This window comes from Glycine max, chromosome 10 (genome assembly GCF_000004515.6).
Source record: "Glycine max cultivar Williams 82 chromosome 10, Glycine_max_v4.0, whole genome shotgun sequence".
NCBI classification, from domain to species: Eukaryota; Viridiplantae; Streptophyta; class Magnoliopsida; order Fabales; family Fabaceae; genus Glycine; species Glycine max.
This window is the reverse complement of record NC_038246.2, coordinates 2,804,840-2,820,828: the sequence shown is the minus strand read 5'-3', so window position 1 is coordinate 2,820,828 and position 15,989 is coordinate 2,804,840. Positions and strand designations below refer to the sequence as shown.

The following is a 15,989-nucleotide window of genomic DNA, read 5'->3' as shown; positions in this document are numbered from 1 at the left end:
GATTTATGAAAAATGAACAATCATGTTAATTACATAAAATCATTTAGGGGAATTATATTCATACAAACACTCTTCATTCTTTTTCATGTCCTTTTCTCTAGTCTTTTCCCGTCACATTTTTCACTATCTAATAGCTTAAGTTATTAGGAGAGTTGGTTTAACTTTGATATATAACCTCAAATTTACATGTCTTCGACTAAGTGTTCAACAGTTTGTCTGAAAGGGCATGTTAAAAGTTTAATAAACATGAGGTTTTACCTAAAAAGCTTTAGCTTTTCTGGAATTGGTTTCACGTCTATTCAAGTAAGGGGCTTGCACCTGCATACTCCTTATCTTGTGCAGAAATTTAACTTAATTATTAAAAATGGGATAGCAATTGTTTAACTATTGAGCACTTGAGCGTGAAGGCTCTAATACCATGTTAAGAATCAACTCTTTCAATAACTTGTGCTATTTGGTAAAGGCATATAAATGGTTTTATATCACCACCTTCTGATAGAAACATGGTTAAGAAATTGTCATAACTCAAGTTTTATATTCCATTAGAGTGAACTACCAATTCTTTTTCAGATATTTATCTGATGAATAGATGGATAGATGCCTACCAGTTAATGGCACATCTCACAAAGCAGGGAGAGAATCCATGCTTGTATTTCATTGTTATGACATGGTTTTTAACATCGGATTGGACCGGCCTATTCAATCGGGAACGGTTTGATGATCAGTTCGTTAAGACCAAAATACCGGACCTTTTTAGAAACAATGAACTATGTCTTGATTGGTTCAGTCACCATCCAATTTTAAAAACATTGGTTATGACATAATTTATTTGTTTTTGATGAGTGAAAACGGCCGTTTCTTTCCAATTGAGAATGGAAATGCATGCCTAATCAGACGGCAACAGTACGAGCAAAGCTTTGCATATCAATCCAGAAATTGTTAGGGTCTACGGGGGTTGTCAGGGAAAAAAAGAATTTCGTTTGTGTAACAACGGGCTGTTGTCAAAATCCTTCATTTTATGATTGCTGACCTGCCTGAGGCCATGAATCACAGGAATATGGAATGTACTTCAGTGCTGGTTGATGTGGCCATATTGCGTCATTCCCTAAATTTTATTTGGCCAAAAAATAAAAATGGAGTAATGCCTAGCTTTTAATAGAATTTCTTGCCTGAACCAAAAAGGCGAAAATCCATTATTTCTTTAAAGAAACCAGGGAATATGTTTTTTCCCCTTACAATGACTGTTTTTTTAACTTTAAAAGGGGTACGTGTAACGTAACTGTAATATTTTCCAAACAAAATCTCAGGAGGATATCAATGTAACTTGTTCATAATTTTAATATAATTGCTACACATCAGAAGCTACCATTGTGGATTTTTCTTTGTCAGGATCATTGATTCATTGTGAGTTTCAGCACAAAAGAAACTTCTTTTTTTTTCTATATCTCTACTCGCGTCAAAATAATAAGAAAAGGCTATCTAAATTGAAATGTCAAATATTCAAGAAACCATCAGTCGCAACAAGTATAGAAACAAAGGGCATGCTACTCTACATTCAACAGTCTAGCAGGAGAGGAGATTTCCTCATAACTGCATTCCTATTGGCAACAGTGGCATAAGAAAGCCAGTTGACGAGGAAGCAATTATTCTGGGAAGGTTTTCGATTTTTCATGCTATAATAAAAATGTGAAAGGGGAAGAACTGGGAACCACAATCAAGGGTGTAGGACCTTCCGACCATAGGTTAGGATCATGACAAAATCTTTCCCCGAGGATCCAATGGTTGCTGGAATTCTATGTCCTGAAGCCGCCATATCAAGCCACGAGTCAACCAAGTTTTGCACCTGCAGTGAAGGAAGCACTGGATGTCCCATGCATTTAATCTCAACCTACAAGAAAAAAGTAACTTGAAGAGTTAGTACTGAGCAACATGTAGACTAGCACAGTTTGCCTATTTTGAAATTATTAGAGCCAACAACTAGCAATAGTTTTCACCCCCAGAAGCACCAAAAGTAACAAAAAAGAGTGATGTTGTGATGTGGTTCTGAGTTGCTACCACAAATTATGTACAGTTAAATACCAAAACATGACTGGATAATAAGTAAATTGACAATGAAATAAAACCTTAAAAGGACACTGCTAAGTTGTTGCCCCATCAAATGAGAGATGAATATTAAGATGCTTATAGAAGCTGGCTTGTCACACAATTGTAATAGGGAAAAGTGTCTCAGAATATAATTACAAGTGCATGTCTTAGAATAACGCAACATGTCAATGGCTAAAGAGACAAGCAGAAAAACTTTAATGACAATCAAATTGTGGATGCTATAACACAACATTTACTTAGCTCGAACACACCAAAGGTTCGATGAAAATTAATCCAAGTATAGCACCAAGATACTAGTCTTTGACGCCCAGCTATTCCCTAGTTACATTAGTGTATTTCATATCCAACAAAGAAATTACCTCATCCTCACTATTCAGGCCTAGTTTCTTCATTAATAATTTTTGGATAAACGAGACAGGTATGCTTCCATTCCTGTCAGCAAAATGAATAGACAGACATGAGAAATCAGAGCTCAGTAAGATCTATATTTAAAAAGCCATAGGAGCAGCAAATATTAAGCAAAATCAGCTTCTCAGGCATATTTCCAGATGGGTAAATAGAAACTAATTCAAAGAGAGAACACGAAAGACATCATATACTGCTAGTACTACATTTACTGATGGGAGGGGAGGGGAAGCATGCCTATAGGCCATATGACTGTAGAATTGGTGAAAGCATACTTTAAAATCCACGTGGCCAATCATTTCACGCATTCATGGCCTCTTTCTTTTCCTGGGATAGTTACAGTGTTATGCTAAAATAGCTTACATATCACCTTTGTTAGGGACCAGAAAACAAGGAACAAAATGAAAATGTAAATCAGGGAATGAGTTGTATTATTCGCAGAAAATAAAATACAGAAGGAATGAATCCAACTGCCACAGAGCTAGGCCCCTACAGAAAGGCTATTGCCCTCTGATCATAACAGAATTCATGATCCCAAAAGATACCCCCTCCCTCTTCTAATCATTCCCTATATATCCCAATACCCTTCTCATGCACTTGGCAAAACAGTTACGCCACTTCCCACCTCACCTCCTCTTTTTACACCCCGGTTCCTTCTAACATATACTCTCCAAATCTTGGGCCTTCCATCTAAGTCTAAGCACCCACTCCCAGTCCTACCAACCTTGATCTGCATATGTTCTGTGATTTATTTTCCTGTCTAATTGATGGAATGATAAATCATTGCTACTGAGGTACAATCAGCCAAAGGTCAAACCAATTACTTCCTTTTATGTGATTTAGTAAGTTGCATGAAATTTACTCTGTGCAGATGGCATAACAAAAATATTTATGAATACCTATGTATAGAATCACATATTCAATTTAGAAAGAAAAAAAAGATAGAGAATTATGTCCTACATTGCTCTAAGCAGAATATTTTTGTTTAAAAGCATATAATAAAGTAGTGACAGTGTGTACAGAGGTCCAGTAAATGTGAAGGGACTTACTTTATTCTTACATAATTTGAAGGAATTTGCGGTAAAGGTGCATCTCCTTCCCTGAAACATTAGTCCAAAATTAATACAAATAGAAAAAATATTCAAAATATGATTTATGAAATGCATATATTTATTACAGGATTTCAAGATAGAAATTGTTAATTCAAATTGCAAAGCTACGTCTTCTCACTGGTTTTCAGAAGCTGCTAAGGAGAACCAAATTGAATCATTCCATAAGAGATTTCTGTCAGTAGCATCCAGAACAGCCTGAGGTGATATTCTAGATTCTCCAAAAACAGGTTCCTTTCTTGGGCGAACTCTTCGCAATTTGTTGGGTTTTGCTGTATCAGAAGAGACATGATCAGTGATAATCTTTTCATCTTCGACTTTTGCCTTGCGCTTCTTTTCCTTAATTTTGGCTTTCAGCACTTTAGCATCACTGTCAGTCACTTTCATGGATTCTAGTTTAGCATCAGATGCTTGCACATTAGACTTAAAAGGCTTACTCCTACTTGCAGCCTCTGCTAAATAATTCAAAGTTTTCCAAAGATCCCATTTTGCTTCGTGTGGTTCAGCACCATTCTGTGGTTCTCTATTGCATATGGATTGGCTATTTTTACAAGGTGACAAACTCTACACCGATGAAAAGTACAAGCACATTACAAACTAATTCCAATACAATCAGAGAAAACAAATGAACCAAGATAATGAAAAAATAAACCAAAGTAAACAGAACCATATATGACATGGCGAGCACAATGAGAACAGCCTGATTGCCTTTCCTACCTGCCCACCATTCTTAGCAGACTTGTTTGAAGTGTCAGGCGAGCATGAATTATCTTGGTGATCTTCCAGTAATTCCTCTTCTTTTTTAATGAGCTTCTCAATGGAGAAACTAGATCCCTGCAGGCCACTAGCCTTTCTTGCAGGTTTTGTTCTTCTTCCTGTCATGGTTGACTGTGTACATACCCTTGGAGTGCTGACAACCAAAGATGAAAGTGATCTCTCCTTTCTTCTAGCTGGTAATAGTGCTGAGGAGACAGATACAGGTGCCTTCTCCTTTCTTTTTTTGAAAGGGAAAATTTTGTTCCTTAAATCTTGCAAAATGTTATCTGGCCTGGTAATAGGAACCAAGACATGTAACTTATCATGAAACAAATTAAAAGAGAAAAAATATTTTTTTAACAGAAACTTAGCTGTGTGCTTCAATGTCAAAGCCATACATATAAATACTAGTGGTGAAAAGTTTACCCCTCTTAAGTTTTACCAGTTTATCATATCTGCCTGAGACAGTTCTCAATCCTATTAATTGGATTAGAACTATTTTTATGCTGTTCCTCCTTATTCTGATTCCAGCTAATATTTCAGATGATAAATTATTAAGAGTAAATTACACTGACACTCCTTGAGATTTCATCAAATTTCACCTTATAACTCTCCTTTCTTTTACTCCTACACTAACCCCCTTAAGTTTTTGAAAATTATTACACCGATACCCCTTGATTGTTTGAAAATATTACACTGCATATCCCGATGGGAGGTTGCTGTAAACATCAAAAGAAGTAGGGAGTGTGTGTGCAATCTCAAGAAACCATAGGGGTGTTAGTGTAATTCACTCTTTTATTAAAAGCAATCTAATGAAGGTAAAGTACGATTGTTAAAATTTTCTTCTGGTTTAATTTTTGGTTTCATACATCTTAAATACTTTGATATTTTCTCTTGCGAAATATCAGACACATGAAATGTATGAATGGAAAAAATTCAGAAGTTAAACTGCATACATACTATAAAAACAGTTGGGTAAAATATTTATGGATGTCAAACTGAATGTATTTTATTTCCCTGGATGTTATAGTGCACATACATGTATGTTATGACAAGTTATTAAGATGCCACAAGTGGATTTTTCAGGAGCAAGTTTTCATAAATTTAAGAAATCAATGACTTTATCTTGATAGCACCATCATAACATAAACAGTTCTCATTGTTGCAATTGCGGCATGATACCAACCTAGTGGAAGATCTAGTTGCAGCATGATCAATCTAATACACCTGTTTGTTTCCTTTTTCTTTCTCTATGGGGTTTCACTAAATGTTTGAGCAATCAGTGGCATTAGACAGCTTTACAGTGCACATCTAGACACATCAACAATATATTTGTTTCTTCAAAGAAATGCTCTATCTTACATCTCTATTTTAGCAGCCTTTAAATGATAATTGACTTGCAAAACAGAATCTCTTGTTGGTACAACATACCAAGTTAAATCAACACCTTTCATGCATATTTAACAACTCACAACCATGTCAAAATAGACGAGAGGGGTTTTTATAGTTACCCCCCCCCCCCCCCTCTCTCTTCTTTTTGAAGAAAAGGTACAACAAGAGAGGGGTGAGTCACAAAATTGTCTGAAGGAACTGACCTCATTTTCTCGAGCGGAACAATGCCCAAATCAATGTTGCATACTGGACAATTTTCCAATTCTTCATCTGCAATTTTGTCATAAATGCACTTCCTGCAAACTGTATAAAATTCCATAGGATCAATATGTCTAGTCACCTATAAAGCATTCACAAGGAACACAAATTTTACATCATCGAACTCTAAACAATTAGCTTGAAAATTGTCCAGGGGAAAAACCATCAGGCATAGTTCCATACAATATATACTCCTAAGTCTTATTGGCATAAGAAAATAAGTAAATTAAGAAAGGCCTCTATTGAATGGTTTGTAGACTTGAATACGATTGATTTCCTATTATATCTTTTTAGGCACTAAAATGCAAGAAACGGATAGGTGATGTTTATAAGCTAAAACAACACTAGAAAAGTGAAGACACAAGAAAATAGTCACAGTACTGCTCACAATCACGTTCTCGATGGTGTGTGACATGGCTACACATAGGAGTGAAAATAGAATTTTCAAAAGCATTTAATTACCAAACACGAAACACCCTTATCTGTAATAATTAAACAAATACCAAATACGCCCCCATCGCGAGTAAAAGAAGCAGCAAAACCAAATGGAAAAAACGCAATAACCACCCCCATGAAAGGGAAATTAAAACGCAGAAAACAATCAAAATTAGAGAAAATTCACATGAGAATGTGGGGGGGGGGAATAACAAAAGGGAACGAATATATATATTAGAAGAGTCATATTCGTATAGAAAAGATGAATTAAGAAGGAGGAAAAGCGGTTAATTACACGTATGAAGGCAAAGAGAAATAGCAGTGGCTTCTTTGAGGAACTTATTGCAGAGCGGGCAAGTCATGCATGCTGCAATCGCATCCCTCTTCACTTTCACCAACCTCTTCATCTTCATCAACCTTCACTCACCCACGTATATCAATCCTATCTTATCACTGCATGCAAATTTACGTCCACTTAGCTACAATAATCACCTGCATTAACACCACCATATACCACATACAACCAAAATCAACAATCAAACGCTAAATAGATAATAACATATTACTATGTGGCATAGATAGAAAGGAATTAAGAAAAGGGACCTAAGTAGTGTAGCCATGTGAGGATCGGTGAAGAGTGTTAAGAAAAATTAAACGAGATGGGTCGGTGAGATTGGACGTGGATTTAGGTGGAACTTATTGTTGGATTCGGACAGCGTTGGTGTTGTTGAGGTTGATCTCAATCGAGAGAGGAAAAAAAGGCATTAACCAACGCTCTCACAAACAGGTTTGTCTTTTTATTATTATTATTCTTTTTTCTCTCAAAAGAAACCTTGTATTTATTTTGTTCGAACAGAAACAGATGGAGAGTGATGTCGGAGGCGGAGATAACGTGCACCGTGGCGCTCTCCTACTTTAAGATGCGCACTCTAGCTAGATTACTAGATTACGTGTGAGCGCAGTGTTGGGAGGGGGGTTTGGTTTATCTGCGCTCGCGTGCATCACGGGGTTGGTGTACCTGCGCCTCGCTCTTTCTAATTTTTTTTTTGTATTACTCTTTTTTTTGCCGCACTTTTAGTCCCTTATTAAAATTAAAATAACATATATTATATTGAAATATTAAATTCACAAAATTTAGCTTTAACTCCAAGTTAACTTGTGTCACCACCTTCTCAAACTAAAAAGCAAAAGAAAATAAACAATATAATAGTTGAGGAGAGAAAAAAATGTTAAGGACAATATTTGGTTAGACGAATAGAAAAAGTTTATCAATATAATAAGGATAAAATGAATTGAGATCTTCAATTTCAATGAAAAAGAGTGATGAACTTCCACCAACTAGATACTAAGATCTTGAGAGGTTGAGTTCACATAATCTCATAACACAATCCAACACATTATATTGTAACATTATGCATATGTATGTCTTGTCCATCAAACTCTACTCAATGCACATATTTTATCATATCTAACTTAAAGGAATAGTCTAAGAGTGTTGGTCTATCCATAAAAAATGTCATCAACATCGATACCTTACATATGACTACAATATCCAACTTTACAAGTAGGTTGTAACTCCATGGGATCAACTCATGTCATTGGAGCTTCCACACCAAGTCTTTGAAAACCCTAAGGTCCAAGTTAAACTTTTCATAACCCCCATCATATCTTAATAAGATAAATATTAACTTAATAGAGTTAGTATAACTCTAAACAATATTATTACACTTAACGAAGGTTACGCTTAAATGAGGAGAATATGACAATATGTTATATTTGATCCATATATATTCATCAACTTTCAAATGTTATGATTATGTCACATCTCAAAGTAAACACTAGTCCCACTGGACTTCCATTGCAAATAGTGAGCCCATTCTTACCTTTCACATGCTAGGTTACTCACTACTAACATACCACTCAAGTCCATTCTTGCCATCTCATAGGTTAGGTCACCTGCCCTAAAGGTATCCAATTGCATCTCATTCTCAATCTCTATTACAAGACTCATGCAATGTATATATTCAGAAGGCCACAAGCAAACTTATTCTCAAGATTTTCGGGATTTTATACATTTACCATCATACATTTCAGAATATACACTAATCACGTACATATATATAGTTCAAAAATTAGCATCATGCATACCCATTTTGATTCGTATATAACATATTGTCATATTCTCCTCACTTAAGCATGACTTTCATTAAGTGTAATAGTAATGTTTAGGGTTATACTAATTCTATTAAGTTAATGTTCATTTTATTTAAAAGCTAAGACAATTATCTATAACTTTTATTTAACCTTAAGATCTATTTTTATCATCCATAATTTATAAAATTAGGAAAAAGGAAAACTTACCACATAATCTTGACAACTCTCAACCCTTGCTAAGTAAAACCACCATATCTTGAGTTCTGGACCTTATCTTTGGGTGAGACCAAAGTCATTGGCTAGCTAACTCTAAAGCTACATTTCTTATGAAGGCATCTAAGGACTATTCAACTTCTAAAATTTGCTTAAGCGAGCCAAATTTGTTTAAGCAAATTTCTCCTAAAATTGTCCTAAACTCATTACCCAATATTTGCAATTTATGAAATTTGTGATTTCTACACAAAGTTGTGATTTTTGCACAAACCATCTTCCTTAAAGGTTTCTAAACACTTCAATACTCCCTCTAAACTCATACAGTCAATGCTTAACCTATCCCAACCATTACAAATCACAGGATACATAGGAAAACATGATTGCTAACATGCTTAACCACTAATTCATGAAATTCAATCCAAAAATACAATCAATGTGTTTATTCAAATAGTTCATTCTAACACGTTTTATAAACCCTATCATTAATATTAGAGGCATGGTGGGAATGAAGGTAAAAGTAAATATGAAAGAAAAAGCATATGAAAGGTAAAAGAGTCATACGAGAAAGCATAAAGGTAAGCTCTAACATAGTTTCCAAACTCTTGTTTTTCTTCTTTTTTTGCTCGCCCATCCTTTTCTGTTTTTGCTATCTTTTTTATTTTGTAACAAGTAAACCTAATTCTTATTTTTTTTCCTTTCTCATAGACACGGGGTGAGTCGTGACTTATGGGATTAGTCCCTCTTTAGGTTTAATTTGATTGTTCTCTTACTATCTCATTCCTATTAGTTTCTAACACCAAGGTAACAACAACAATAGTAACAATGTAGTATTAGAAGCAACAACAAGAAAAATATGATATAATATAATACTATTAAATATTAATAATTTAAATAGAAACAACCTTAAAATAAAGTTTAGGTAAGATAAAGCAAGATAAGATAAGATAATAATGATATGAAAGTATGTTTTAATCAAATAACATGATATTAGGATCCTAATAAGAGTATGTTGAATTTATTTTTAACATTCAAAATTTGGAGTATATGTTATTCTAAATTCATTATTTCAAATTACCTTTAAAAATGATATTATATTTTGATTTCCAGTTAAAGATTTAATCATTTTTTTATTTTCAAAAAGTAATCTCAAGATACTTGAAATTGTTTATTATATTTGATCTATGATCATAGAAAAGGAAAAATAATTTTAAAAAATTAAGACATGTTTTAAAAAGAAATATTTGACATTTTTTTACATTTTTTCATGAAAATTATTTTTTAAAAAATAATCACTTTTAAAATGTCTATATGTTTATTTTAACTTTTCAAAATAATCATAAGATAATTGAAATTAAAATCTGATTAAAATAATGAATTATTTTATAAACAAAAAGTCATGAACTATTTTAAATGATATCTCATATATATTTTTAAATGTTTATAGATAAATATTAATCAATTCTACTTTTTACTTTCTAAAAAATAATTACTCAACTATTTTACAGCAGGATATTTTATTTTTAATTTGCAACGTACGGATCCAATTTTCTGTTTGCTTTTATTATTCTTAATTGAAAAATTCCAATTTATTTTGTTCTAAAAAATATAAAAATAAAGAAGTATTTTTTATTATTTTAATTTATTTTTTAGAAAATAAAATAAAATAAATATAATGCTTTTATTTTTATATAAAAAAAGTAACTTTCATGGTCAATTTAACTTGACTTGGCTCTTTCTCACCGACTGTCACAGGTTAGCTGACACAGCCGTGTCGGAACGATAAACATGGATAAAGCTAAGCTTCGTTTTCTCACTTTCTGTATATCTTTCTTCTCTGTCTCGCTAACAGTAACACGGTAAACACAGAGTAAGTGAAATCCTACGTACGTGCTCATTCCGGTGGAACTATCATATCCTCTCCGGGATCTGAATCTGCGAAATGTAATGTACTTCTTCTTCTCGAGAAGGATCCAGAAGAAGAAGAACCACACTCACCAATGAGCAAAATCCGTCTCTGCCAGAGGATTCTCCTCCTCTCTCTCTTCTTTCTCTCCGTCGTCGCTCCTCTCGTCTTCGTCTCTCACCGCCTCAACCTTCTCACTCTTCTCGGTAATCTCTCTCATGATGCAAACTGCAATGCCGCTTTGCATTTTTTATCACTCATGTTATCACTTCTCCGATTGATTATGTGCGTTTCTGTGACCGGCGTTTCAGGGAGAAGAGAGTTTCTCGAAGATTTATATCGCGCTGTAAGATTTCTGATTCTCGAGCTTGAACTGATTATTTCTTTGTTTTTTTTGCTGGAACGTGTTTCTCGTTCACCTTGTTCTTGGTTTCTAGGAATGAGTTTGAGCTGGAGAAAATGTAGTTAAGCTTCTTTTTTTTTTAGTAGATTTTAATTTTAATTTCGAGTGTCGGTGAGTGGACTAGTCAATGGAATTTCTCGCTCTCTCTCGGATTTTAGTTGTGGATAATCTGTATACTTCGGATTCATTTATTTCTAGTGGAGGAAAATATATTCTGCTTTCAAAGCAGCCAGTTGAACTCTACGCTCTGCTTTGGAACTTGAATTTATTTTGGGATATAACTTAGATACAACTCGAGAAGTGTTTTTTCGTGTTGTTTTCTGATCAGAATTGGAGTTTCACATCAATAATTTGCATAATGAGATTTCCATCAAATGTTGATGTGTATTACAGAGATAAATCTCCAATTCTTATTGGAGAATGACACCAATAGCACTTTGGAACTATATATAAGTTTTGTCCCTTATTTTATTTTATGTATTTATTTGTTTTTCGCTGCAGACATACAGGGGAGATACTTTGAAGTTAAATGCTGTAGAACAGGTAGTACAGGATATTTGATAATGAATTTTCCTCTTTTCGTTAAATTCTTGTTTTCTTTCCCAAGTGAATTGACAGATAAATAATTTTGAATATAATTTGTGATTTTCGGCCTGTTTTTGAGATTCAGGAAGGTGCTGACGGATTAGAAGAGCCAAATCAAGTTGTTTATACGGAAAAGGATTTTGCTTCAACAATTAGTTACTATTCAGAAAAGAATAATGATTTTAAGGAATCTGGAATTGCAGGTTACAGAACTACCACTTTGGAAAGAAATGGTTGGTATATATAGGTTTACATTTTACTATTTACTTTTGGGCTTACGTAATGCCACTTAAGTAATCAACTATGTGGGACTGGCTGAAGTGTGCACTATTGTCAAGTTTCAGGATTCAACCCAGATAAAGGACAACGCCAGGGAGCTCAGCAGAATGAATTATCCTTCATGGCTCAAGGTAGGAACATACATGATTCACAGAGAATGTCAGAGAAGAATATTCAAGTTACAAATAAGAAGGTTCAAGAGATTAAGGATCAAGTTATTTTAGCCAAAGCATACTTGAAAATTGCACCACCAAGCAGCAATTTACGCTTGAGGGATTTGGAGCAGCTAACGAGAGAGATGGAATTAGCAGTTGGAGAAGCCACCCAGGATTCGGATCTGTCAACGAGGTAAAATTTCCTATGTAAGTCTATGTTTGCATTTAGTTCAGAAAAGAGTGTATTTAACCCTTTAACAGTTTAACTACTACAATCTAGAAATTTCAAATGAAAATTACTAATGTGTTGGTTGGTCCTTGTAAAATGTATGTTTGACACTTCATTTCACCCCACAATGTTGATTGCTAATTTTCTCAACTGAATACAACACCGAAAGCTATTACAATCTGATTATCTCATCAGGTGAGGTTAGCTACATGTATCACACAATGCCATCGGGTTCAGTTAAAGACCAAATCCTCAAATATGTCATGGATGATCCATGTTTGGTATATCAACGAGCTTTACATTGACTACCAAGGGTCTAACACAACCCTCCTTGTTTACCCAGGCTTGGGAGCGGCAATGATACCATAGGCGGAGTTTAATTTTTTCAGTTGAATACTTGAATCCTTGCGTTCTTTATTTATTTTAATTTGCTTCATGCTGGTCCTTCCTATCCTCATCACTGACTGAGCATATATATAGGTTATACAGAAGGATTAGTTGAAGCTAATTAAATGTACAAGGAGGATTTAATTGAGGGACTTAGAAATGGAAAGATGACATTAAGAAACCTTTTATTTTTCCAGGACCAGCACACAAGTTTTTTCTCAAAAATTCAAATTATAAATTTATAATACGTTAGAAACTAGCAAGTAGTGAGTAGTGATAGCTTATTTTCCAGTACAAAAATAATCATATAGAAAAAAATTCATGTAGAAATTTGATGTGAAATAAATTGTTAACAAAAGTTGACAATATTTTTCAATCTGAAAACACGCAAAGTTCACAGTGCTTTGCAGAAAATGAGACACATGGAGGCTTCCCTGTCTAAAGTCTATCGTGCTTTCCCAGACTGCTCTGCTGTGGGTGCTAAGCTTCATACAATGCTGCGTCAGGCTGAAGAGCAAGTCCGTTCTCAGAGACATCAAGCAACATATCTTGTTCATCTTGCTGCAAGGACTGCCCCAAAAGGCCTACACTGTCTTTCTATGCGGTTGACTGCAGAATACTTTGCCTTGAGGCCTGAGGAGAGAAAGCTTCCAAATGAAAATAAAATTTATCATCCTGACCTTTATCATTATGCTGTCTTCTCTGACAATGTTCTGGCATGTGCAGCGGTTGTTAATTCTACTATCTCTACTGCCAAGGTAAATAATACCTTTTTTATTATGTGGATTAGCTTCCTTTTATTTTGTTTTTTTCTTTTAACACTGCCACTCTTTAATTTTACTTTTGAGCTGATGTTTTCGTTGTCACTCTTTTTCCATTATTCCATAAACCTATAATTCTTAACAGTTCTCATTATTGACTACAAATCTCCAATGCAAACGATTAAGTCTGTATATATAAGTGGCGAGAAAGATTGACAATGATTTCCAAATTGCAGGAACAGGAGAAACTTGTTTTCCATGTATTGACCAAATCACTCAACTTACCAGCAATCTCAATGTGGTTCTTAATAAATCCTCCTGCCAAAGCTACAGTCCACATACTGAGCATAGACAACTTTGAATGGTCGTCCAAGTACAATACCTACCAGGAAAATAATTCCAGCTATCCAAGATTCACTTCTGAACTGAACTACCTGCATTTCTACCTTCCAGACATTTTTCCTGCTTTAAATAAGATTGTACTTTTGGATCATGATGTGGTGGTGCAACAAGATCTCAGTGAACTATGGAATATCAATATGAAGGGAAACGTAATTGGAGCAGTTGGAACTTGTCAGGAAGGAAAAATCCCATTTTATAGGATTGATATGTTCATAAACTTGTCAGATCCATTAATTGGAAAGCGGTTTGATGCCAATGCTTGCACATGGGCCTTTGGGATGAACTTGTTTGATTTGCAACAGTGGAGGAGACATAATTTAACTGCTGTCTATCAGAATTATGTGCAAATGGTATGGTTAAAAAATGTCTTTATTTGTACTAATTTTGTGGTGTTTCTATATTATATAGCCCAATCAAATTTCTCCAAGTAAATGTCCTTAACTCTTCTGAATATGAATGACCTGAAATAGAGACTATTATCAGGTCAAAGATTTTATATCACCATGGCATTTAGATTTGCATTTCAAATTGGCGTTTTCTTCATGTATCTAATTTGGCGGTTGAATCACATTAGGGAATATGTCTTATCATTCAAATTACTGTTTGAGATGGAGCAGAAATGTTAATTTGTTAGAGCAACTTGTCTTTTCTTTCCCCAATAACTTCATTTTTTAAAATAAAATTGTCTAATGTATTTGTCTGGGTTAACGGTTGCAGGGTTTGTGGAACATTGGAAGTCTACCTTTAGGCTGGCTGACTTTCTATAATAAGACAGAGTTGTTGGATAGACAGTGGCATGTTCTTGGCCTTGGTTATAGTTCGGATGTTGATCGAAATGAGATTGAGCAGGCTTCCGTTATACACTATGATGGGCTTAGGAAGCCGTGGCTGGATATTGCAATGGGAAGATATAAAAGTTATTGGACCAAATTCTTGAATTTTGACAACATTTTTTTGCAACAGTGCAATCTCCAGGCATAGTTCAAAATTCAAAGTTCCCTCTACCTGACATGACGGGGATTCTGTTGTCGACAAGCTTGATGGCACATTCATGACTTTCTTCACGTTAATATTTCTGCAATCGATTAAAGTTCTCCATATCTCTGACCACCCCAAAATTTCCATGCACTTCTTTCTCGAAACTTAGCATATTTATCGTTACAACTTACAATCAAGATGAAGAGTCAGTGACGTGCATTTTACCTGCTTGCAGATGCAATTGGTTGTTGTTGTGTATATAATCTTTGGCGTCTCTTAATTTATGCCAACATTCTTTGCCCTTTAGTGTGTATTTTGGTTGGGCTGTCACAAGGCCCCCGGATGTGATTCATGCTGAAGCAACTCATACTTTCTTTTGTGTTATTTGAGAGATTTTAATGTGAATTTGGAGGCAAATCGTTAGTTCCATGCGTCGACTGGGAGCTGGCCTATTTGAAGAACAAAGTTCCAAATTAGAGATTACGGCTGTGTTTTGAATTGTTCCGTGAGGATGATTTGATCTCTAGTCTTTACAAAGTGGAAAGGAATGACCACTTCTCTACATAGTGTTTCCCATAGCCAAGATCTAGCTGTTTTTCATTCTCTTTTCTCTGGTAGTTATGGAATATCAGAAGTTAAATTGGACAGGAGGGTATTATTAGGAAGGCTCAGAAATCACAGTGGAGGAAGAGGCAGGCCTATTATTACCATTTATACCGAGTTACTATTTGTTTGAGATGCTGATTTTTATTTTATTTTCATGTGGATGTGTCATGATCCCTCTAGTTTTTGGAAGGTACTCTAGGGAAATTTTCAGGTATTTTGAGAGGAAAGTTAATTATACATTTTCAGAGGGAAGTTATTAATATTTATAAAATCATGTGTGAGAATTGTTAAATGAGTTTAATGGATATTACACTATCAATCAATGTGCGGATAAAAATAACATGATTAAAAGGGAGATATCTTATTAAAAGTGATTATTAAATTATTTAATAAAGATTAATCATTAGCAAATACAACTAGTATTTTGCATCTATAATATGATAGAATATATTCTCTATGTAAAAGATTTGACA

At 34.5% G+C, this 15,989-nt stretch overlaps 2 protein-coding genes across 6 annotated transcripts; one reads left to right on the top strand and one right to left on the bottom strand.

Moving 5' to 3' along the window:
- Positions 1-1,417: 1,417 nt before the first annotated feature.
- Positions 1,418-7,326, bottom strand: LOC100778462 (E3 ubiquitin protein ligase DRIP2-like). 2 transcript variants are annotated; one of them, NM_001255841.2, is made up of 8 exons: positions 7,065-7,221; positions 6,757-6,953; positions 5,972-6,071; positions 4,338-4,668; positions 3,742-4,184; positions 3,561-3,611; positions 2,466-2,538; positions 1,418-1,888 (listed from the first exon to the last, which is right to left on the bottom strand). In NM_001255841.2, the coding sequence occupies exons 2-8, from the start codon at positions 6,872-6,874 to the stop codon at positions 1,715-1,717; spliced, it is 1,290 nt and encodes a 429-aa protein (NP_001242770.2). In that variant the 5' UTR covers positions 6,875-6,953; positions 7,065-7,221; the 3' UTR covers positions 1,418-1,714. The 2 variants fall into 2 exon arrangements, with proteins under 2 accessions (NP_001242770.2, XP_025979744.1); XM_026123959.2 differs by having other exon boundaries at positions 1,481-1,888; positions 6,757-6,914; positions 7,065-7,326.
- Positions 7,327-10,564: 3,238 nt separating this feature from the next.
- LOC100819088 (probable galacturonosyltransferase 6) lies at positions 10,565-15,835 on the top strand. Of its 4 annotated transcripts, none has more exons than XM_006588598.4 (8): positions 10,565-10,937; positions 11,043-11,077; positions 11,636-11,677; positions 11,805-11,952; positions 12,064-12,346; positions 13,170-13,527; positions 13,767-14,282; positions 14,650-15,835. In XM_006588598.4, the coding sequence occupies exons 1-8, from the start codon at positions 10,826-10,828 to the stop codon at positions 14,911-14,913; spliced, it is 1,758 nt and encodes a 585-aa protein (XP_006588661.1). In that variant the 5' UTR covers positions 10,565-10,825; the 3' UTR covers positions 14,914-15,835. The 4 variants fall into 4 exon arrangements, with proteins under 4 accessions (XP_006588661.1, XP_006588660.1, XP_006588659.1 ...); XM_006588597.4 differs by having other exon boundaries at positions 12,058-12,346; XM_006588596.4 differs by having other exon boundaries at positions 11,799-11,952.
- The last annotated feature ends 154 nt before the right edge of the window (positions 15,836-15,989 follow it).